A 25545-nucleotide genomic window follows, 5' to 3' on the forward strand; every position below is an offset into this window, starting at 1 on the left:
CTTGCAGTTGGATGTGATGCAGCTCTGTGATCTCTACCTTCCTGAAGAACACTTTTCTGACTGCTCTGGGCAGCTCCAGTGATGACAGCTATGCTACTCAATGACCCACTGCTGACGTCCAAAGGTTGGTGTAGGATAAATACATTTTTGAAGTTTGCTGAGAGACTGTGGGAAGCATTACCGAAATGCAATTTTGACTGTGGGTCCCCAGTGCTCACCTTTTCTCCAAATACCTCTTGTTCCCTGATTTCCACTGGTTTCCTCACTGTATGAAGCAACTTTGATGAGCGGTACAGCATCATGTTAGTGGAGACTGGGGCCTCTGTGACAAAAGTTTCACCAGGATAAATTTTCCTTGGTTCTTTCTTAGAGTCTTTTTGTGTAATTGATGTGTCAAATGCCACGGTTGCTGTATCCGGGAGAAAAGATTTGATTTGGGAGTTCAAATCACTAGACTGACTAGATTTGAGACTTTTATTAAAGGATAAAGGAGAAATTGTCAGATTAGAAAGCAGTTCTTGTCTCGCTCCGGAAACAGAATGACTTGTATTGTTTTGGTACCTGATATTTTTGTTCAGTATTCCTTCTTGTTGTTGAACAGGTTGTTCATGTAAATTCTGCGATGAGGTTGTAAACTTTTTCAAGGTGAGCCTCGTTGGACTAACAGAGTCTGAGGAGATGTAAGGTGAAAGCACGGGATGAGCCACAGCTTCCTCAGCAGACGCCGCTCTTCGATCTTTGAGGCAGGTCAAACATAAGTTTGTCCCCGTGCTTCCACTCAATGAATCTTCTGCTGCATCATTTTGGAAGATGGATTGCACTGTAACAGACGAATACTCATTTCTTCTCAGAGTTGAAATCCCCCTTTTCATCCTTGCCTTGAGCTCGTTTGTCATCATTGTCATTCTGCAACGCAGCCAAGTTATCAATTACATGAGGATGAGATGCAGATAGGACTTGAACCCCTGGCCGTCTGTCAGCAGATGTGAGAGGAATAGAGTCGGTGCTTGTCTGATTCCTGTTGTCACGCAGAGTGTGGAGCCAAAGAGACGATTCGACTGCATCTGTGGACAAATGAACCTCTGACTCAGAGGTGCCATTCATCATTGATTCAAATTCAGCCTGTGTAGAAGAGAAAACGATCGTCTCATAATTAGAGATCAATGGGATTTCTGACTTGTTGTGAATCCTCTTAGCTGCTGGATTGTCTTTCTGTGATGTGAGAGAATTTTGCCCATTTCTGGAAGCAAAACCTTCTTTACTCAGTGAGGCAATTACAGTCAGTGCCTTTGTCATTTGTATTCTCTCAAGAGGTGGCGTTGGTCTTGTGTCAAACAAGACCACCTCTGAAAACTTGGCAGGCACTGGGACTGCAGTGTGTCGATGTGTATTTTCTGTTGGAAATGCTTCTGTGCCATGACCAATTGTGTTTTCCTTTTTCGAAAGCAGATCTTTTTTGACAGTTGTGCCTTTTGTTTGTTCTGTGTGGTAACCTTGGAAATCTTTTTCTGCCCTCACTACAAAGGGAGAGAAAACAACAACATGTCACTCAAATTCCTTTCCCAAGGAGTGTCCTTCTTAGAAACAACCATGTAGGAAGATGGTAAAAGCTAAATTAATTAGTATTGTGAATCAATGGTTCACTGTCACATTCATATTAAATGTAGAATTAGAATTAATCCCAGACATTTAAAATGGTTTGCTAGGTTGCTAGGTTTCACTATGTTGCATAACGTATTCATTTATTTGCAGAATCACGTCATTATTAATTAAGATTCATGTAACGAATCTGAACAGAAATTGAAATGAAAACCTTTTATTTTAAGAGAGTATGTGAGAAGATTTAATTTATATTTAACACATTAACAAACTAGCTGATTTTGAAGCAGTAGGATGTTTGTAACACTGTTTTGATTGAAGGGAACAATGTTACATACTTTACATGTAGACTGCCTGAGGGGAAAAACAAGGTGTCAAGAAGTTGAAGATCTATATAGCCATTGGAAAAAAAGCAATAAAAAGCCTGAATTATAGCGCCTCACAAACGTTATGGGCTAGAACCGCAGCAGGAGGTGATCCGTGTGGGCAGGGTCAGTGTTAGGTGATAATTTAGGATGGTCACTAATTAAGCTGCATTTTTACATCACTGCACCAAGTCTTACACCAGCGGTATAGTGGAATATGCAACAAATAATAATAAAATAAAATTATTCATGTTGACTTCTCCAAATGTTAGCTCTAGTCTTTATTGTCATGGTTAGTGACCATCTGGGGTGTTTTGTACACTGACGTCTATGTCTTTGAGCGCTATATATTACATTACATTACATTACATTACAGTCATTTAGCAGACGCTTTTATCCAAAGCGACTTACAAGTCATTACAAGTTACAAGGGTAGGCAGGGCAGCGTGAGGAGGTCTTGCCTAAGGACCCCTACTGGAGGTAGCCATAGCTGGGATTTGAACCCCAGTCTCCCACATGGGAGGCGGTGATGTTACCACTACACTAACCAGCCGCCATACACTAACCAGCCGCTATAGTGGCCACACAATGGTCAGGGTACATTTAAGTTGAGTTTACGCCTCTCTGTCATTGTAATTTACTGATTCTGTAGTAGCTACTTGCAGCACCGGAGCAGATTTATAGTTCAACATTTACCTGTTGGTTGGCGTGGATTGCACAACCACAACACGGAATAGGTGCATCCTACTCTATCAGACAGTGATGTTGATTTGGTATTAGTTCTGTCAAAGATGTTTTACAATGGTTGTGTAAAACCACAACATAGCATCATCACTAGCATCAGAACCCACAAAAAGACCCTAGGTAACCAAACACAGTTTACTAATGATAGCAGGGACTCTTTCTTGCAGAACAAAATTTGCTTGTTGACACTGTGTTAATTGCAAGTAAAAGTGACAGTCTCTTGTCAAATCTCCACAGGGTACCTTTAATAATTTGAATCCTGTTGTGGCAGATAAAGTCAGACAAAAAGTTAATGGTACTGACACCTCTTAGTGTGTGACTGATGTCTAAGATATAAAATATTGATTTCAATCTTTTCATTGGTAATGGTAGCACTAATATTGGATGGTTTCCATGTTAATTTAATTCATACAGCTAATTTCAGGTCTCATTATGTATTAAGTTATTAATGTAGATAATAAACAGGGACAACACTGGTGTTATATGCCCCGAATAAATGATTGATTCAATTATTATTTTTATTCTATCAGACACAACATTAAAACCATCTGTTGGTCCTAGTGTTGTGGACGCGGGTCTAAACTAAAATCAAGGCATCTAATTATAATGTAAAATTGTCATGTTATTTTAATACAAATATCTACTAGCAGCGGTACAAATAGGCAGAAACACGATGAAGTTAACTACCTTCCTAAAAGTAAACTTGGCAAAAGAGTACTTACCTGTGAGCAGGAAAAATCCTAGTGTGAGATAGTAAAGCCTCCTCATCTCTCTAGAGTTCTGTTTACAATAACTCGATCCCATGTGAGTATGTGTTCTTGTAACAGTTTAATCCAACTGAGCAGAAGGTATCAGGTGTTTGCAGACATACACAGATGGTGTCATCCCTTACAAAGAGCTGTTGTCTTCTGCAGTTCATTTATACATGGATTAGATTTCTTTATTTTGCAGGAGCTGCAGTCAATAGCTATGAAAGATGTACTTGATTGAGTGGAACTATTTGTATGTTAAGCAAGATTAATACTTTTTTTTTTACATTTTAGTTTTTTTGTCTTGTTTACAAATTTTTGGCACGTTGGCACTGGTGTAATAACACTATGGCCCCGATTATACTTATATATATTAAATGATGTTTCCCCTCCATATGTAGTGTGTCAGGATAAGAGTAAACATAATTCCTGTTCCACTCGTCTTATCTAGCACATATAGTGAAATCTGGGTTTATTATCTGTTAAATATGCAAATGATGAATAGTTAATGTTGTTGTTTTGTAGTAAAGCTGAAGGAACTACTGTAAGCATGTAAACCAAGACCTAAACAAACTCTACTCTCCTCTGAAGAGTCACATCTAGCATCACAACAGGGGTCCCCAATTACTTTTCCCCAGGGGCCAAATTCTGTGCCATCAACATGCCTGAGGGCCAACTCCACTTGCTCACACACTGTGCTTGAAATGACTTCTAACTTGACAAAACGTATAAAAATGACTTATAATAACTTTGCTGTGGACATGATACCAGAGAGCCAGTTGGGCCTCTTGACACGCCATCGAACAGGAGAGCTCAGGTGGGTAGGGGCTTTGAAGCAGTCCGTCATGGGGCCATAAAGAAATGTTCCACCATTTGGGGAGTCCTGACATACAGTACAGTACTGAAAAAAGTGTTTTCATACAGTACTTTATGTCCACCAAGTGTGAATGTAGCGTCCTCTCATGGTGGCATCCTGCACTGATATTATTGGGTGTGGTTACTGGGGAATCTAGACAAGTCTTATATGGTGAAAGGAGAAGGTGGTCAGCTGGGAACTGACTACAAACCAGTTGGGAACTGACTGGCTTTTGGCTAGGACTGTTCAACCCTACAACAGTGATGATGTCATCACAATGGTCGGGGTCAACAGTGAAGCAGTGACTGCAGCACAGTGTTGCAGTGGATAAAGCAGTTCCACAACAAATCTTGGGGATCAGCCCTGTCTGTAAGCTCTAGAAGTTATCCTAATGTTTGAAGGACGTGCAGATATGGCATTAAAACAAAGAAAACAACATTCTCAATAATCAAAGACCTGAGTAAATATTAAACAGCTCAGAATAAAATGAACCTTTAACACATATCATTTATTAGAACTTGTCAATAATGGGTTAAATGCAGCCGGAAAAAAACTTTCAGTCAGAATCCAGCAATTAAAGTTTGCACCACTGTAGAAGTCTTTAAACAGGTTGCTTGTTTGTATAAGCAATTTATTCTGTCATATATTTAAGTATTCAGTCTCCATATGAATTCACATGGGCATTACAAACAAGGACTGCCAAGATCGTTGCTAATGTTTATGACCTTCTTTATGTAGATTAAGCAATTAGGAGCAGAATCTTATTCAAATGAAATAAATCTTTTATTATTCTCAAGAGCTGCTTTAGCTCTCTAGCTTTTCTATCTAAAAATACTTATTTTTCAAAAATGTTGGAAATCAACTGGAATGACAATTACTGAGTTAAAAAAAGAAATTAACTACTAAAACCAATATCATTTCTTCTTTATTTCTCAGTGGGTAGGTGTGAGCTTAAAAATACTCTGATCAACTGATGAACTTCATACAGGAGTGCAGGATCTCAATTCCATGTAGTTCCCGAAGTTTATTCATATGTCTGAAAAGGAAAAAAAAAAAGCATTTTAATGGGATACTATACCATAGAAATCCATCTGGTCGCTATATCACCAAAGATTTGCTATTAGCTATCTTGAAGACTGTCGTTATAGTTGTCACCACACAGCCATGGCCTGTCCCAAATCATTAGGAAAAATTAACTAAACAACATTTTTAAATCCTAAGTGACAGAAATGACTGAGATGAGATCAACACATCCACAGCACAGTCACAGCAGAGCTCTATAGCCTGGAGGTACAGTAAAAGTGTTCCTAGGAACAAAGAGACATATTTGTTGCTGCCATCTTCCATTAGTAGAAATACTACAACACAGCAATTACACTCATACAATCAAAGAGGAGCAACAGTATTTGGGAGAGTGCCTACAGCAGCAAAACACTGTTGTTCAGTTAAGCATGTGTTTTGATTCTAGTCTAGAAATAGAAGTGCATTTCCATATACATTATACTGTTCAGTACTAAAACCTAACCCAATATCTGTGTGCATATTATTGGCTGCCATGTGACTGGTTGCCTTTCATTTTTTTTGTCCTTCTTAATGTTTTTTTTTTTTTTTTTTCAGTTTCATACTCATGTTGTAACTTGGCAGCAGGTAGTAGTCTGTGCCAAAAATTCTTTTTTTATACTGGGAAATTCACCAGGGCAATTTTTCACTATTTTTGTTGCGTGGTATTGGCAAAAAAAATATAGTTGGCAAATGAATGGGTACCGACGGGCAGAAAGGTTGATGGACTATAGTACAATGTGATTAAAAAAACAACATTACAATAAAAAACAATACCTGTAGCCAGAACTTAAAATTGACTCAAACCTGTCTAACTGTTGCCTTCTTTCTTTTTCTTTCTCTTACTTTCTTGACAGTTCACAAATGTATTTGGTACAATAAAAGCACAGATTTGACTGCTGCTTTTATCAGTTTAATCACTCTATCTATGATGACAAAGCTGTAAACCTTTAACATTTCAAACAGTGGTTAAGTTATAGCTGTCACTCTGCATTAGCACACTTAGCCAATCATTATAAGCACAGAATGTAATAAACTTATGATAATGATACTAATCTAGTCTATCAATGCTCTTTCAGGTTAGTTTCTACAATGTAATCAACAGCATGTGGTTCACAGAGTTGAGTGAGAGGGCACCTGGGCTCAGATCGACACAGCTTCGCCAGAGCAATCGCTGCATTTTGCTGCACAGCTGTCCTCTTAGCATCCCCTGCAGCGTGGCGCAGCAGCAGCAGCACAATATCAGTGCCCAGCAGGTTGCTGGCAGTTCCCTCCAACTCAAGGCAGTGGGCCAAGCACAGGGCTGCATTTCCAGACACCATCTCATCACAGCTGGAACTCAGCAAATTACGTAAAATAGACAGTTCTGCCATAGAATGATAAATGAATAGAGGATAAGGAGAGTATAATGTTAAATATGATAACAAACATGTAATGACATGAAAATCAACTGTAACTCAACAGACTGAGCACAAACACACACACAAACACACACACACACACACTTGATTTGCATATTAGGTCAAGCCTCAAATATTATTCATGGACTAATGAAGGAGCTACTAAAAGTTATGCTAACATGTCAATCATTTCTCACTTTTATCAGACTTCACCAGCTCCTCCCGTGCCAAGTGACTGGCAGCAGTACACACTGTCAGTGTCTTAATGGCATACTTCGTGGCAGTCTGCCCTGTTCCCTGGGAAGACGGAAACAAAAATAACAATGACATCAAAAAGTAGAACATGTGACTACTTTAACTCCAACTTGTCGACACTCAAAAATTATGCGTGGTGTAATTAGTACATATTTGATGAATACATGCAGCTGTTTTAATTAATATAGTTTCATGTTTTTGTCTTTAAGATCATAATTTACATGACTTAATGAATGCTTTGATTTTGGTATACTTTATTAAAGTATTAATCCCCATGGGGAAATTCTTGTGGACAGGCAGCTACATTTAAGGGGACATAGTTTCCAGGCTCAGCGTCTTGACCAGGGACACTCTGACATGTGGGCTGCTGGAACCGGTAGTGAATCAAGTGATGATGTGGTTTAAGAACAGTTTAAACATCAGCGCAGTGGTGATTTTTGTAGCTTAAAACCAAAGTTAACAAGTAGCAATGTTGAAGGGCTGTATAATAGTTAATAAAACTATTAAAGCAGTGATAAATAGACAAGTGATTGATGATGCTGTGCCTGAGAGGATAGGCAGAAGTTCAGCTGTGGAAACCAACTTACTCAAGTTTTAGTTAAATTTTAGAAGTAGTTTAAAATAAGAATAAATCGCCACATGTACAGATCTCTCCTTTCAAATATAGACACAAAAAGCCCTGGTTACCCGTATACTTGGCCAAGAAAATAGCATTCGTCAGGATAAAACTCCATGGGGAAATCTGTTTTCTGTAATCTCCAAACCCAATTACAAAAACTCAGTTTCTTGTTTACATGGCATTTGAGAAATAAGAACCAGATGGCCAAGCATTGAGATGGTAATAAAACAGCCGTCCACAAGTAAGATACAAATAAGTGTTTTGTAGTAGTTTTTACAGTATGTACCTTCAGCAACCGGCGCATGGCCCGGACCACATCCCCCTGAATAGCATGCTGAACAGCCTCAGAGGCCTGAGGGAGGACAGTGCTCAGCACACCTGTGGCTCTCTGGAGGACAGGGGAAGAATACTAGTGTTAGGAAACAAGAATATAAAAAATTGAGAATAGCAGATGATGAAAGATACATGGGAAACACAGCAGAGAAACAGTCACCATAGCATAGAATCAAGATACAAGAGCTATGGGAGAAATAAAGTTAGCAGAGAGAATAACAAAGAAAAATAGATCCCACTGGGGACAAAGAGAATAGGAGACAATGGTAAAAAGAGGAGGATAGAAGAACCAGATTCAAGAAATCAATCGATGCTATGAAGTGTGTCTGCAGCAAAAACGTACAGAGAGAAAAACGTACTGTAAGGACAGTACTGTCTGTGTGTGAAAACATGTTTAAGTGAAATTAAGCATAGCATGACCAGTAGCAGTAGTATTACAAACAAGATGAGAATTAGAACAAGGACACACAGGTTTATACATACATACTGTAAGTGGGATCTGTTCAATCCCAAATTATCATTACATGCAGTCACTTGAAGGCATACTTTAGTAATTTAGCACAAAGTATCCAAAACTTCCATTTTAACCAATGCTACTTTCACTATTGCATCACTGCTCTGAAATGTGCTCAGGAGCTCAGTAGCTAGAGGCATCACTTATCAGTTTGACATCAAATTATGTGTCCAGCACCAAATGGCAGAAAGATGGAGTTAGCTTAGTATTTTGAATGGAAATCGTTTGTTAAAATGTAACGTTTTCAACACTGTCAGGGTTAGGGTTAGGGTTATCTAGTCTGTGTGTCTGTCAGCTTGTCATTTGACCTTAATCCTAGTGCTTGATACTGACAAAAAACTTTAAGTTTTGAAATTTAAATGTTTCCAGCTTTAAATGTTTTACTAGAGTATTACTCTTCCTCATGTTAAGTAACTCCAGTGGAGGGAACTAATACAGAACACTCTTATATTGGTATCTTCTCATATTTTCTCTCCACAATGCAAAATCCAAACGTATATACATTAAGTAAACGCAGCAAAGACTCGAGCTTTAGGGGCGACATGTTGCTCAGTCGGTAGAGCAGTTATCCACAAACCCCAGGGTCAGTGGTTCCACACCCAGTTCCTCATGGCTGCATGTCGAGGCGTTATTGGACACCTACACCCCACAGTAGCACCGTCATCTATTGCAGCTGTCTAAACAACAGTTTCCCCCAGGGGATCAATAAAGCATGTCATTATCATTATTTAGGTGAAACCATTATGACGTGTTGAATAGAACGGAAAGTTATTGTAGGACAAGAAAAATAAGATAAGACAAAAGACAATTAGGAAATAAAATAACAATGTTGACACCAGGTGAGAAAAGAAGAAAAGGTGCCAGCCAGGCAGTGAGTGAACACTGAAAAAGAGGACAGAGACAGATGTGTGGACGTGTGGGACACTGAGGGCATTGCACAGGCAGTGTGAAACTGCTAACAGCCATTAGCACCGACAACAATCCCCAGAGCTGTTTTAATCTACTTTAATGACTCATATAGACGATCCTTTCTGTGTCAAGGACTCACTGCACAAAACAAATATCTTGTATTTTCATCTAGTTACGTGAAATGACCTTATTTGGTTTATAGCACATACACTCAAAAAAACAAACAAGAAAAGTTTTCAGCAAGCAACACCAACAAAACAAATCTAAATAAGTTAATAAGTTGCCTTTCGCAGGCCAACATAGAGGAGATTTGATATAGTAAAGAAACAAGATGGGATCCATAATCCTAGTGTAAGAATATGTTTTCAACACTCCTGAGTACTGTAGTTTATTGCTAGGTGGTAGTAGTTTCACTCACAGTAATGACTCTTCCATCACTATCCTTCAATAGGCCCAGACAGCAGTCACACAGTGAAACAGCATGCTCCTAAAAAAGGAAGGGACAGATAAATAGCTAAGGCAATTTTCACATACATGTCAGATCTGAATAGGTGACACCACATGTCATAGTACACACAAATGCACTCTCCGCTTTCCTTTCACTTGCTTTTTTTTATTCAAAGCAAATGGAAAAAAAAATCTAATCTGTCAAATTTCTGTATTGTTAATATTCAGTCACAGTCACTCTCCAAGACATACTGCTTTCACATGTGAGCCTTTTCCTGTGTTTGTATTTACACACATACAGGTAAGACCGAAACTCCACACCAGTCAAAGTTTTCAATTTCACTACCATGATGCGTCTATATCACCCGTCTTACCTTGATTACTGAAGATATGATAGCAGAAAGATTGATGATCAAGCCAAGCATAGGGTATAGGATCTCTTTGTATTCATAAGAAATGCACTGCCTCTGCAATGAAAACCAACAAATTCAAAAATAAATACAATTCATACAGCTCACACCAGAGAAACTTGTACTTTTCCAAACAACCTAATCAGTTTTTAATCATACCATGGCAATCAGAAAGGCATCCCAGCATTCTGGATCATGAGCAAGGTTGTGGAGGATGACATCATCTCGAGCCAGACAGCCAATGGCCGATATCAGTGGTGGAAGGACATGCTGATTAGACTTACTGATATTTCTCTGAAAAATGAGAAAAAGATGTTTGCCCAGATACATAACAAACACACACACACGTTCTGTTTATAAAAGTTTGACTTTGCCATTTTACTTTGTCGTATCTTACCAGTATTGTTGTAAATGGCACAGTGACAGAGTCCGTCAACCCATTCCTTAATTGAATGCAAAATCTGTGAGAAATATTGTTTATGAAAACATTTCTACTGTCAATTAAAAAAAACATGCAGAAATATGTACATGTTTGATGGTAATTTTTCACTTGGTGGACCATAACCCCCCAAAACCTTATAGCACTTTGGTGCTAAACGTAAAGCATTAATTACATGTCTTAACATTTGGCTTATTTCCAGCAAAATGAGAGATTTTTCACTCTGACAGTGATGGTGCATATTATATCCTCGATATGATCAGGGGACATAATTCAGGTTTCCTGATGCATTGAATGAGACTAAACGTGACATTTATGCGGTTGTTGGTTATCAGAGGACTGTCTCCATGTAGGGTTATTTGCTCGCTATTTGGGATCTTAGTAAATCACATCACAATTTACAAAGCAATTCAATTTAGCTTTCAAATAGCGCTGACTGTCATGTCAGAAGTTTCTCACTCATCCACATCGAAGGTATGTGATTCAATACGATTTCTGTAGAATTTTATGACTAACAATAATATGGTAGGATGCTCTATTCCATATACTGTATATAGTGTTATAAGCATAAATACATGTGTGTAAAGTGTGCGCATTCTGTAAATGTTTTACTGGGAGAGATTTTGAGGATTCAAACTCAATTTAGAATAAAAAAAACTAAAATATCCATGAAAGCCAAACATTGATCCATTGAGCTTTGACGATGAAGAGAAAACCTCTGTAGGATTTAACACATTTTTGTTGAGTAACTCTCTTTGTACTACAGACAGGGAAAATTGATCTCCCCATTTCACCGTTTGTCACCTTGACTTATTTCCTGCTGTGTTCGACAGCCCGGGTTGTCCTTTCATGTCTATTTTCATGAGGCACCAGAAAGGGAAACAGGTTGAGAATGGCCTTTTGCCTTCGAGTGACATTAACACTTGGGTAGCACTTGTTGATTTATTAAAGATGCCACACATCCCATGTCTCAGGGGACCTTTCCTGAGGTTTAGATGTTTAGTTGTCTGAATTATGAAGAGTATCTGAAAATATGTCTCTGTATGCCCTTGTCCAGAAACAAGACTATGGTGTGAGGACAAAAGTACTAATGTTCTAGCTGTTTATCAGTAATACCTGTCCTCTTCTGCAAAGTTCTTCAAAATGATGCCTGCTGTGTTCTCCTGCTGTTGCTTTGTCTTTGAGATGCACATCATGAGGTTGGCCACTAATCTTTATTCCAGATTGAAATAGATAAAAAAAGAGAGAGAGGGAAACAGAGGCCAAAGAGAAAAAAAGTCAGAAACAAGAGACAATAAAAAAGTCATAAATTTGCAAAAAAAATGTAAATGTTTTCACTTCCTTATTATGGGATTTTGAGTGTAGACTAACAAGCAAAAATGGCATCCCTATTCACATTAAATTAAATCCATAGCACAAATGTGTGCAAACAGTGATGTGATCTGAATATTTTCTGAAGCCACTGTATTCATCCCTGCAATGTGTCTGAGTTTGAAGGACAGGAAAAGCTGACTGTGTCATTGTTCTTATTCATTTTTTACAGATATTAAAATAAAGAAATGTCGTACATGTGAACATCCAGGTTGTCAATGGCCAAACGTCTGCAATGTGGCATCTGTGAGTACAGAGACAACAATGCCAAGCATTCTTTCTGTACTGCACCATGTTCCGATGTTACCAAGCTTACAACCGACTGTCTGAAGACTGGGCATGTCATCAACGTCTTCTTGTTTTCATCTGCAACCACGATAAATAAAGAAATAAAACATAAAACAGGATATGTACAAAGAAAGAGTTCACTAGTTCCCAACAAACAACTTCCCATATAAACATGAATATATGAACAAATTGATTTACTTGTGTTTGTACTAACAATACATTTTGTTGTACATATGATATTAAGATGCACACATTGTGACTGACTGAAGCCTAAATTCTGCATGTGCACCTTAAATGATCTACATACCATTTCCACAACAAATAACCCTCCATAATTTCAGAACAGACACACACAATTCCTGGCTCACTGGATCCTTTGTTTTCTGCAACAGGCAACTGTGGAGAAAATACAGTATAGTCACTTAACCAACTCAGTTTCCTTCTGATAATGTAATACAAATCCAGTATTATCATCATATAAGGAAGAGATCCTATTTAAACACATGTATTCCTGTAGAAATGTCTTTAACTGATAGAAAGGCACTTACTGGAGGTTTTCTATAGCACTATTAAAAGCACAGAGAGGTCAGAAAGCCCCTTCAGACTTCAGGACAGGCAACGATGGCACTGGCCTTCATTGATACAGCATTATCATACAGTCGGCTCCAGTTGGTTTATGTGGCTCAGTATCCTTGTGGCTATTTTCATCAAGCTCAGACTATAATTTCTTTGCACTTCCCAGACACTGTGTTCTAACTTGAATAATGACAGTGCTAACAATGGACAAGATGGAAAGTATGTGACAAGTTAATAATAACCTTACTGATCTGACATGAGGGAGTCATAATTTGTATCTTGTACAAAACACACCCTCTTTCTGGGACAAAACACAGGGCATTTGCTCATTTCAGCACTCATTTCAATCTCCAGTGTGATCATCTTTTCCTCTTTGGGCTATCACATGAACAACCAGAGAGAGAAAGGGCGGACAATAATCTCTCTAGTTTAGGCCATCATTCTCTGATCCATCTTTCAAAGCTCCACTGAGAGCTGACAGCTACCTCTCCCACTGGTGTCCTTACCTCCTCACTGTGTCATTGCTGCTGATGATACTAAAGCCATTGTTCAGTCTGAAAAGGGTCTGGCCTGTACCTGTTAGAAGAGAACAGCAGAATATAAAAAAAAACTATATATCATCACTAGCTAGCCTCAAGGATTTAGTGAAATGCCCCTCTCCTTTAGTTTAGCTTACCTTGTTCATTGGCTTACTGTCAAAGATATGAGAGAAAAATAATAAAACTAAATATACTGAGAGAGTAAAGAACAGTGAGGCATGGTCTATTTTCAACTTACAATGAGTTGATGTATACCGAAAGAAGAGCAAAGCAGGGAAAGAGTACTTTTAGTGGAGGACACTTGTAATGTCAGCCCTGCTGAGATTCTTTCAGTTGTGAGTTATGTAAGTTTTGCCCTTTTCCATTACATGGATTGTGAGATAGGCATTATGTTGTTTGACAGTACACTTTTATTCCTCTAAATGAAGAAAAAAATAGATTGGAAATGAAACGAAATGAGTGCCATTCTGCTGAGGACAGTCTGTGTCAAAAATATGGTGTATATACCAACTATATATACTTGACGCTGTGGTCAAAGTACCTGAAGTTATCAAAGGCCAGTATGAGAAAAACAATGGGGTATAGCAGTCTGAACCACTTCATTACACCGTCTTTCTTAGCTAAAATATAACAAAATAACGACTCCTTAGGGGGGCACTGACACTGATGACTTGTATCATTTATATCACTTGTGTTTATGCTGCTTATGGCAATGCTTAAAAAAAGACTTACATTAGCAGAGTGGAGTCAATGTCATTTGTTGGGTCAAAAACATTCACAAAAATACACACAGTTAAAAGAGGAAGGGTTGAAAAACCTGTTAGAGAAGAACTGCTACCTGTTTTCAATGGCCTCTTTTCACACAGGAATCACAATACTTTACTCTTTAATCAGATTTCATTATAGAGTTCTGTATGGATGCCTTTTTTTATTGTAGGTCAACCCAAAAGTTAGGATCACCACAGTCCCGGGATTAATGGGATTTTTCAAAGACCACAGTTATAATAATAATAATGACATACTTTATTGATCCCCTTGTGGAAAAGTTAACCACAGACATCAATGAAAGATGCATCAAAACACCCATTGACTTTGGAACAAGAGATCCAAAAGAGCTAAAATGGTAATTCATTTCCAGGGTACTAGTGCACTCTATTATAATGGTTGGATGTGACTCTTTTTTAGCTCTTTTGAGTTCTTTTTCTTGATTAGGGATGTGGCAAGAAATTCTGGGTCCCTGACAACAGTCCACTCTTTCCCCAAAATATACTTAAGCACTAATAATCCCTGTCCATATAGAGGACCTCAGGCTAGCCTGTCATAAATCTACAGAGCCCACAGACAGGTAGCAGTATCCACTTGCTACCTACTGTAAATCTGACAGGGTTGAGTGCAGGTATGCCACCAAGGTTATGAAATGGAGACCTTCTATCACAGGTGTTTCATTAAATTGCATCCAAGACAGGTCCAGATGGCTTAACAGTGTTTGCTGCCATCCTTCAACATCTCCTAGCCTGACTATATCTACCCTTGACAGCAAATAACAGCTAACATTGCCTGCAAACCCTGCACTTCACTCACTTCATTTTTAAATGTTCATTATGCAGTACATCACATAACTGATGGAACTTCTGGTTTAGAATAGCCCACTCAGCAATTCAGCAAGCAAATTACATCAACATTTACAGGCCTTGGGAATGTCTAATTCTACAAACTGAAATAATGAGAAAGAGATCACAAATCAAATCACATGAACACATGAGGTTTCAACTCTATACAAGAGTTAAACTGTCTTTTATTGTGCTATATAGTGCAACAGTACACAGTGTATATACCTATCTTCAGCACAACGGACCATCAGGCAGCACTGATTTACTGTTAGTTACTGTGTGGTTTTATAGTCTATACTGGAAATTTGCTAGGTGTGACAAAGAAAAGGGAGCAGATAAATTAGTGATGGGCAGTTCTGGGCTTTCTGCCTTCCATTGTGCAGAAAAGATAAGAAATAGTTTGTTTATTGCAGTTCTACTTCACCTGATACTATGCCCCTGTGCATACTTAAGCACTGTATTAACCTTATTCTTAAAGTCTTAACCTTGTGGCCTGCACACTGATCTTATGCTAATATTTAAGCCATAAAACCCCAAAAATACAGAATGTGAACCAGCCAAGCAAGGTGTAGAGAAGGGGGGGGGAGCAAAAACATTAGAGAAGGAAGATAATTGTGCAAAATGTCTCTCAAAAAAGACTCACAGTCAGTAATGGCTTGTGAAAGAATTTCGAATCCTCCACAGTAGTAGAAGGGCATCAGGCCAGGGCATGAAAGCTTCTCCAACAGTATGGGCACTGTTGTGCACTCCCCTTCCCCCTTATCAAACATCTCCCTTGCCTTTATCACCTGCTTCTCTTTCTCCTCTTCCAAATCCACATGTGTCAGGTATTCTGCATGGAGAAAAAAAAAAGGGAAAAGAGGGAAAACAAAGAAATAGACTGTCATGATATTCCACCTGCTGATTGCCTATTGGACTGCGATATGACTTATGGGTAGATTTAAGATTAGAACTGTAAATGTTAATGTAACCACTTATGATGATGGCCTACAGTTCAGAATAAAAAGAGACTGCAAAATGGTGTGATAGCAACAAAGTAGAGTAAAGGATGGCCATGTTCTGAGAGCTACTTTTCAATGTATATATAAATAAAAAAACTCTATCACTGGGAATAAGTCATTTTTTTTTTTTATCTTTTCAAAAAGATTGCCATTGACATGTTTGGGAAGTGAGGCAAGTCACCTGTGCTTCCAGTGAGTTTGACACGCTTTAAAGCTCACCACACCATGGTGGCCTAACGGTTCATGCCCATAAATGCAATTAGTATAGGGCCAGTATAGGGCCATGACACACTGAGCCCACATAGAATAGCTAAAAGCAAGTACTGTAGACTGACTGCTGCAAGTGCCACTTGGCTCTCCATACCAGCAGGTGGCAGTAGTCTATATTCATTATTCAAAAAAGGAAAACAGAGGACCTACTACTGTAGATATACAAACTGTAAACAAAGCTGTCCTTGACTCACTATTTTTGTACCACTTTCACTCACTGCAGACATTTTATAGGTTTAAGGCCTCTCTTTAGTAGAATAATACTAAAATTTAATCATGTGCAAAAGAAAAAAAGATGCCCACCATAACTTAAAAAGGACTTACATGATACATCCCAATAAGCATTATTCTGTTAAACAACATACATTTAAGTTTTCCTAAACTAACCTCTGAAAAAAAAAGACCGTACCTTTCGCCATCTTCTCCTTCTCTGGTTCAACTTCCACTATGTTTTTAAAGCACTTTCTTGCCTAAAAAAGAAAAAAATAGATTCACATTATATACTACCATTATGTGTCTCTTAAACACTTATGGAAATCAATATGATTCAACACTATTTTACTGTGGTATATGCACTTAGGTATTTTCCAGATGTTGATGCTAAATATAACAGTAATTTACAGTGTAAAGATTTTACATCATTTGCACAAGATTGTTGTAAAACTAGTATTTATTATATACAACATGCATATACACTACTGCTCAGAAGTTTGGGATCACTTGCATATTTCTTTGCTTTCTAAAGAAAAACACATTTATATGCAATTCACAATCAATTTTATCAATTTCATAAACAATTAAAATGTATCAGGCCTCTATGCAAAAATGTAGTACTTATACTCACTTCAGGATATTTCTTCAATTCCAAATATGCTTTGCCCATATGTACATAAGCCTTTATGCACCTGTCATTACACTGATTGAGAGAAAATTGTGAAATGATCATGAGTAAATAAGTTGTGAGTAAATAAGCAGAGGACTACTGTTTCCGTGTTGATAACACTAGCTCACATAAGCAGCAAGTTTGAAGTCCAGGATTGCAGAATTAATTCAGAGATACTAATCAGCACACACTCACTTAGCCATTTAGCCGATCATCCCATTTGTCACAGTGGCCACTCGCACTCGAATACATTTTATAATGTTTACTGTAACTATTCCTCTTGTCTGATGGGTTCAGAAATAGTTATCCATATGGTAGCAAAACATAAATACAAAGGATGTTTTTTTCAAAAAATATTTCTAATTTTGGTTCAATGATATCTGATTGCAGAGCCTAAGTCAATGAGAGGATTTTTCTTTTGCATGGTAATATGTGAAATGCATTCACATATTACCATGCAAATAACCCCATCTATAATGTACAAAAAGTATGTGAACCCTTTGGGATTACGTGGAGTTTTGCATGAATTGGTCATAAAATGTGCTCCGATCTTCATCTAACTCACAACAATACAAAAACACAGTCTGTTGAAAATAATAGTACACAAAAGTTCTGTGTTTTCATGTTTTTATAAGATAAGATAAAGCTTTATCGTCATTGTACAGTCACACTTGGTACAACAGTACAACGAAATTGCGAACTGTCCCACATTGGTGCAAGGAGATATTATTGAACATAACATGTAAAACGTATGTGAACCCCTAGCCTAATGACTTCTCCAAGAGCTAATTGAAGCCAGGAGTGAGCCAACCTTGAGTCCAATCAGTCTGATGATATTGGATGTGTTGCTGTAAGCTGTCCTGCCCTTTAAAAACACACACCAGTTTTGGGTTTACTGTTGCAGCACTGTTGCTACTCTCCCTAGGCGTGGTCGTCCTGTAAAGATGACTGCAAAAGCACAGCGCAGAATGCTGAATGAGGTAAAGAAGAATCCTAGAGTGTCAGCTAAAGACTTACAGAAATCTCTGGCACATGCTAACATTTTTGTTGACACGTCTACAATAAGGAAAACATTAAACAAGAATGGAGTACATGGGAGGACACCACGGAGGAAGCCATTGCTGTCCAAAAAAATATTGCAGCACGTTTTAAGTTTGCAAAAGTGCACCTGGATGTTCCACAGCACTACTGGCAAAATATTCTGTGGACAGATGAAATCAAAATTGAGTTGTTTGGAAAAAACAAACAACACTATGGGTGGAGAAAAAAAGGCACAGCACACCAACGTCAAAACCTCATCCCCACTGTAAAACACGGCGAAGGGAGTATCATGGTTTGGTGCTGCTTTGCTGCCTCAGGGCCTGGACGGATTGGTGTCATTGATGGAATAATGAATTCCAGAATTTATCAAGACATTTTGCAGGAAAACATAAGACCATCTGTCTGCCAACTGAAGCTCCACAGAGGATGGGTGACGCAGCAGGACAATGACTCAAAGCATACAAGTAATTTACCAAAGGAATAGCTTCAACAGAACAATATACACCTTCTGGAGTGGCCCAGTCAGAGTCCTGAGCTCAACCTGATTGAAATGCCTTAAGAGAGTGATTCACACCAGACATTCCAAGAATGTTGTTACACTGAAACAGTTTTGTGAAGAGGAGTGGTCCAAAATTACTCCAGATTGTTGTGCAGGTCTGATCTGCAACTACAGGAAACGTTTGGTTGAGGTTATTGCTGCCAAAGAAGGGTCAACCAGTTATTAAGTCCAAAGGTTCACATACTTTTCCCACCCTGCACTGTGAATGTTTACATGTTATGTTCAATAAAAACATGAAGGCATATAATGTTTGTGTAGTATTATCAGACTATGTTTTTTTTATTGTTGTGACTTAGATGAAGATCGGAGCAAATGTTATGACCAATTCATGCAAAGCTCCACGTAATCCCAAAGGGTTCACATACTTTTTCTTGGCACTGTTTCTTGTTTTGAGCCAATACACCACTGCATAAATACAGCTAGCTATGCTGCATTCATAGCAGCACTGCTGCTAAAAGTGATTCTAGGGTAAACACTGCAAATTTCACAACCTTTCCTTTAGAGAACATTTCTGCACTGCTGATGAACTGTATCCTGAACCCATTACTGTGTCTGTCTGACTAAAGTGCACGACAGAGCATAGCCTACCCAAATCTTACCAAACATATTTCTTGAGATCTAAGGTGCAAAAAGAACGGTGCCTCAAATGACACTTTAAGGTTTTTCCACCATAGGAACTTCCTGTCCCATAATTGAACTTCTCCCATTTTTGGGGGGTTTATAACCACAAAAATCTGTCTCAATTGGGAAGCAATACTAAATCAACTTTCCCTTTCCCAGAGGTTTTCTCCTACTGTCTCAATTTGTAGCAGATTTAGGGGAACACATGATTAACAAGCATTGTTAAGAGACTTAATATCCTTTGCTCAGCTCTCTCTGTGTGTATAAACAGTGTTGCCCTTCCCTCATGTAAACAGCACCCAACATAAAAGAACAGTGGAAATTCAATCCCCACCTCGTTTGCACTATAAATTCTTTATACAAAGTACCAGATTATTGGTCTTTAAGTCTCTGCTGGTAAAAAGATCTATAACAAATATATTGCAGCAACTGACTGACCCCAGTTCCCAACTATGTCTTACCTTCAGGGCCCATTCACAGTCACTGATGGCTTCTTTGTACTTTCCCAGCTTGATGTAGGCCTAGTTAGATTTCAAAATGGCACAGTTGATAACTGGACATCAAAAATAAAGAAAATAAAATTGTCCTTCCAAAATAAAATAGCACAAAAACAGATACTTCAATAAAAAGTTGATGCTGAAAATGCGACAGCACGATGAAATTACCAGCTATCATAAGTACTGGAGAATGTGATTTTTTCTGGCACTTCAATTTCAACCCTGTGTGTTCAGCCCTAATTAGTAGTGTAGCATTGTTTGATTTAAATACCACAGAGCAGTTTCAAGATGCTGCAGCTTTGGAAGGGAACATGCTGACTGTACCATTAACTTAACCACATGTGGCCACAATCATACTGAAATCCATACCTGGCAACCCTCAGGCTGCCATGAGACCTTTGCAAAACCAGAGATATTCCTTATGTCATGGTGATATGAAAAACAGTGGTGCTTTAATTTCGTCTTTGAAACAAAGAATCATTTGTCATTCCAATTTAGAGACTTTTTCATACTTGGTTATTGTCAATAAAGCCCCCAGAGACTAGACCAGTGTTGAATTGTGTCTCTCTATCCAGAACCTGATTTTGTTCATTCATCTGTGCCATAGACCTGCACTGTTGTTAGAAAAATAATAAAAAACATCAGTGAGCCACACCTCTGTGAGCAGCAGTGTTGTAATTTTGCCAGAGAACTATAATCGAAAGACATTGGTATGTGTACTGTAGCATAATATGCTAGCAAACTGGTGTAAACCAACAGAGCAGAGATCATGCATATGTGCAGTTGACCCTATGTATTGGCCCTATGTATTTTACCCCTCTAATTCTATATTACTATTACGCTAGCTACTTTTTTTCTATATTTTAGACTTATTTTATATTACTTTTGTTGTTTTTAACTTTTAATGTCAGTTTGATGTTTGACTCTGCTGCTGTGACATGTGAATTTCCTCTTCAGGGATCAATAAAGTGTTATTCTATCCCATCTTATCTTATCTTATCTTTTCTGGTGTACTAGTGTAGCAGTCTGACTCACTGATGTTTTATTAATAGTTTTTGGACAACAAAAGGGAGTTTCTGTGGCGCAGAAGTAGAAGCTCAATCAAGTTCTGCATTCACAGATGCTACAGTCAGTACAGTCAGCACTACAAATCAGTGTTTTGTTTATCATAACAGTGTCTATAAAAGTACTCTTCTTACCAATTAAAAGTTTAAATAGTTAACTTTTAGAGAGCAGTAAAAGCCTGTTTCTGCTGATTAGTGTTAAAAAGGCAAAACAAATCAATCATGATTTATAATTGGATAATCCTAAATTGGACAGGTATCAATTCATGGGATTAAATTAGAAACTTTTTCCTTCAACATGTGTTTTAGTTTTGCATTTCAGAGATAACATAGAAATCATAGACTTAAGATATTCACTTGTGCTCGGTTGGTGTACAATGTCTGCATGTCCCGTAGTACAGCCAAGCCATCACTGTAATACTTCACAGCTGTTTCATAGTCTTCTTGAGCATAAGCTTCATTCCCCTTGTCTTTAAGTGCTGCAGTAACACAAACAGAACAATATTTTAAAGGCATTGCGCCAGCTCAGCAGAGCACAAAATACAGCAAGCTATTCACCGCCAACAGCATCTTTAATGAACACAGCACCACGCACCATTTGCCTTTTTCTCTTTAGCAATCCTCCTTGCTCTCCTGTCCTCAGCATCTCTTTCCATAACGTTCATGAAATACTCTGGTCAAAAAAAAAGAAAAAAGGAAACTGCATGAGTGATAGAACCGAATGAGAATAGAAAAGGATTCAAGTTTTGCAGTATAGTACAGTATTTTAACTAAGGTAAACGTAAACATTAACTACCAGTATCTTGTCAAAGTTACTAGTCTAATGTAAGATTAGGAATACAGTTTTAAGATTTTAAAAGTGATCACAGGTTACTATTAAAGTCCCCACAGGTCATTTACTGTGTGATTGTTAATGCTAAAAATTTGCTCATAAATAAAGATAAAGAAAGATATTGCTCTGAGGTCAATATAATAAAAATCAATTCAAAGTATTTAAAAAAATGTTTCCCTTTCTACTCAGCCTCACACAGAGAATCAGTTTGTTCTTCCCTATTTTCTGTCATGAATGTCAACTTCATCAGCAGCATTTTAGAAAACATACTGTAGCTGTGAAAGCGTCACACATGTGCAACTTCACTGTTATTGTGTAGATATTGATCCAAGAGGTGTTGAAAAAAAATGTTGGTGTAATTTAAGTTATTTTCTATTGTGTACTATTCAAGGCCATGGATTTAATGGGATGTGTACTCAAAAGTCTTATTGAAAAAAATAAAATGGCACAATTTCCTGTCAATATAGCGACTCAGGAAACAAACCTACTACAAACTAACTCAGAGCTGTCTCCTACATATACAGCATATTCAATGTTTTTAAAACATAGTACCTTAGTGATCTAGAGAGGTAGCACTGGTGAGATTTATTGTAAGAGGCTTTTACACAATGGAACCAACAACAACATATCAATCATGACAAATCATTTAGATCCTTTAATCCATAGCAATGCTATGGATTAGAGTGACATAGTGACAGTTTGATAGGGGAGTGAAGAGTTCTTACTAATTTATCACCTTGGCCAACTGCAAAACATAGTCCCCTTGAAATGAAAATTTCAGAGGCCACTTTAACGCCAACGACATACAATGTGCCACTCATCCTAGTAATGTGCCACAAATCTCCAGTCAAGTCTGCAGTAAACGTCAACAAAGCCAGAAAAAGAAAGGTCACTAATAGGTTAAAAGAAACTACAGAATGTCCCGACAATACAATCCCATGTAGCAGAGTGCAGAAAGGTAAAGTAAAACTAATTAACATTGCTTTGCTAACTAAAATTAGCAATGAAATGGGGTGTTTCGTACAGGATTTCCAGATTTGAAGACTGTCCCTTAATCCCATAGACTAGCAAGTCTCATCACCATTTTTCATTAGATTTTTTGTTGTGAAACGGTGTTGGATATCCTAGTTAAAGCCTTAACTATGTTAAACCTATGTTTATATTTGTGAAACTTTATCTATAGAAATGCATCTGAGATTTCAATGCATCTTCAACAGACAACACTAAAACTAAATGTACCTTAAATAGTAAAATTGTAAATTTACAATATACAATATGTATTTAAACTTGGAATTCGTGAACAAGTAAACTCTAGTAACTTTTTTAAATTTATGAAGCTGTATTCTATTTTTGAACAGAAGGCAACTGACTTGTACCAGATCTACAGGATATCAAAACTGTGACCCATGACTGTCTGGACTGAACAAAGTTTGAAGACTAACACAGATTGTGAAATATTAAGTCACTTTTTTCAAAATTTCCAATTGAAAGAAATTATACTTTTTGGTGGGGCAGGGGGTAGAAGAAGCATTTTGTTCAAAATGACACATTTGTTTAAACAGTGTTTCTCACCTGGACTTTCATGCTGAGGGTCCTGTTAAACAAGGGGAAAAAAGGACTTTAAAACAATGTTAACAAATAACAAATTACTCTATTTGCAGTTTTTAATCAGCATTTATCAGCAGAAGTGACATGTTTAAAAGTGTTATAATTAAGAGCTACAGCAGCTGGTTTACACTTATGTTTAGCAGATGGTCACATTTCAGTAATGACCTTATTGTTTGTTATTTCTTCATAAGAATACAAAACAAACAAACAAAAATTTGATCTCAGTTCTGAGTGAAATAACACTGTGCATCCCAACAGGACAAACTAAACAGCAGAGGTAGTTGGTTTTATATTCTGGACAGAGCTAACAAGAGACACAGATAGACAGGGGCACAGACGAAGTAAGAGAGACTGAGACAGAGTACATGGAGTGCAACTGTGTGCTTGTGACCTTGTATGTCTGTCTTTACCAAGGAAGGCTGGAGTGGTGGGTTTGTGTTGATTGTAGTCCTGTTGACTTTGGTCCTGCAGGGTTCATCCAAGGCAGCAATGTAGCAATCAGCTTCCTTCATTGCTTTCTGCTGAACTTTGACATCAGAGGACTTTAGATCCTTCACCAGCTCACCTAAAATATTATAGTCGAATGAAATATATACTTTGGGTACAAACATCATTGTAAAGGTTAGCGTTATGTGAATTAACTAATTTTCACATGAAGAACACATGCATATTTTGTATATTGTGACTAATTAGGTACACTGTGTGTTGCAACTTACAAATAACTTTACAACATCACCTAGATAGACTTCATAAGATTACAACAAAATACAGTAGCTCTACCCTAAGTGTGGTTAGAAGCCCAGAAAGATTTTAACCACCATAAATGAACTAATGTCAAGTGAGTAACGTTAACTCATATGCCTTACAGTGACACTAATAAAAGCTAGCTAACTGCTGCTATTTGTTGATACAGGAACTGAGCTAGTGTTAGCTAACTTAATGCTAAGCATAAGGTAATAAAAGTTCACAGCACTTATACTACTCACTTATTTTATCAACATTCTTCAAAAACCTCTCGATGTCTTCACACTGTTCCATCCTGCTGTTGTCCTTTCCAGCCTGTTTTATTAATAAGTTAAGTAGATCTTCTTTTATTTACGTTAACGCTGTTTACCTCTGGCTGTCTATGGAGTCGCAGCGTGGAGTTACCAGGGTGACGTGATGCCTTCAGGGACGCTCGTAAGTTCTGAAAGTTGAAATTGCAGAATTTCCGTCGGAGAAGGTAAAGACACCCTTATATAGTAATTTAAAAATGCTAAAAAAAAATGCTGAAGCCAGAAAAAAATTTTTTAACTACCCCCGGCTGCACATGCAAGAGGAGGACTAATGATTACAACTGTTTGATCCGGAGGTCAACGTCGCGTTGTAATCAATAAAACGCATCACTTATCGCTCTTTGTCACTTTGTCAGCGGGGTATTGTGTCACAACAGTATATATTTATGTTTCTTCATAACTGTGATGATCACAGTTGGATGTATTTGTCTAAGAATAAATAGTCTATTCTTAGTCTACTAATAAAATAACAATCTTTGTGGTTGCCAATACTGTGTGCTGTTTAATTCTTCATTAAGGCTTCCAGGATCACCTGCACCTGGCCTGCAGAGTGGCCAGAGAGCAGCCCAATTATTAATCTCTCCTCCGATGAAACTGCTCTTAATGTGCGTCTTTATTTATGAGCATACTGTAACAACACCTAAAACTGGGCTGACTTTTACTCAGCAACAGATCAATACTGCCTCCCTGTGGTTAAAACACATGAAGAGCCACAGCATACATGTTTAATGACATTACTTGAATCTTACTATGAACATTAAAGTTAGGAAATAATTTATTGTCATGATGTGATTCATGCACACTGAGTCCTTTCTCCTGCTGCAGTAATTTCCTGCAAAAACATTAATACTTACTAATAAATGAGCAATTCACAGCAAAGCTAATGGTATAGCAATAAAAGAAGAGGCAGTTTGGCATGTGAAATAGAGTAGACACAAACTCAATGATTAGATTAGTGTTATTCAAATGATATACACTATAACCTAAAGTTTGCAGACATGTAGAAATAACCATGTTTTTTTTAAAGAATAG

General features: G+C 37.8%; 1 protein-coding gene across 3 annotated transcripts; it reads right to left on the reverse strand.

Annotated features, from left to right (window-relative positions):
• Nucleotides 1-4819: 4819 nt before the first annotated feature.
• On the reverse strand, nucleotides 4820-24671 carry ttc12 (tetratricopeptide repeat domain 12). 3 transcript variants are annotated; one of them, XM_026340809.1, is made up of 21 exons: nucleotides 24445-24671; nucleotides 23869-24023; nucleotides 23423-23444; nucleotides 21614-21691; nucleotides 21376-21497; nucleotides 19919-19978; nucleotides 17198-17269; nucleotides 16763-16823; nucleotides 15726-15914; nucleotides 13440-13509; nucleotides 12665-12753; nucleotides 12267-12435; nucleotides 11815-11910; nucleotides 10657-10720; nucleotides 10419-10553; nucleotides 10224-10316; nucleotides 9821-9889; nucleotides 7933-8034; nucleotides 6970-7069; nucleotides 6510-6704; nucleotides 4820-5349 (listed from the first exon to the last, which is right to left on the reverse strand). In XM_026340809.1, exons 1-21 carry the CDS (start codon nucleotides 24494-24496, stop codon nucleotides 5342-5344), a joined length of 2001 nt encoding a protein of 666 aa, XP_026196594.1. In that variant the 5' UTR covers nucleotides 24497-24671; the 3' UTR covers nucleotides 4820-5341. The 3 variants fall into 3 exon arrangements, with proteins under 3 accessions (XP_026196594.1, XP_026196586.1, XP_026196601.1); XM_026340801.1 differs by having other exon boundaries at nucleotides 6510-6738; XM_026340816.1 differs by lacking the exon at nucleotides 24445-24671 and having other exon boundaries at nucleotides 6510-6738; nucleotides 23850-23937.
• Nucleotides 24672-25545: the final 874 nt, after the last annotated feature.

This window comes from Anabas testudineus, chromosome 13 (genome assembly GCF_900324465.2).
Source record: "Anabas testudineus chromosome 13, fAnaTes1.2, whole genome shotgun sequence".
In the NCBI taxonomy this organism is placed as follows: Eukaryota; Metazoa; Chordata; class Actinopteri; order Anabantiformes; family Anabantidae; genus Anabas; species Anabas testudineus.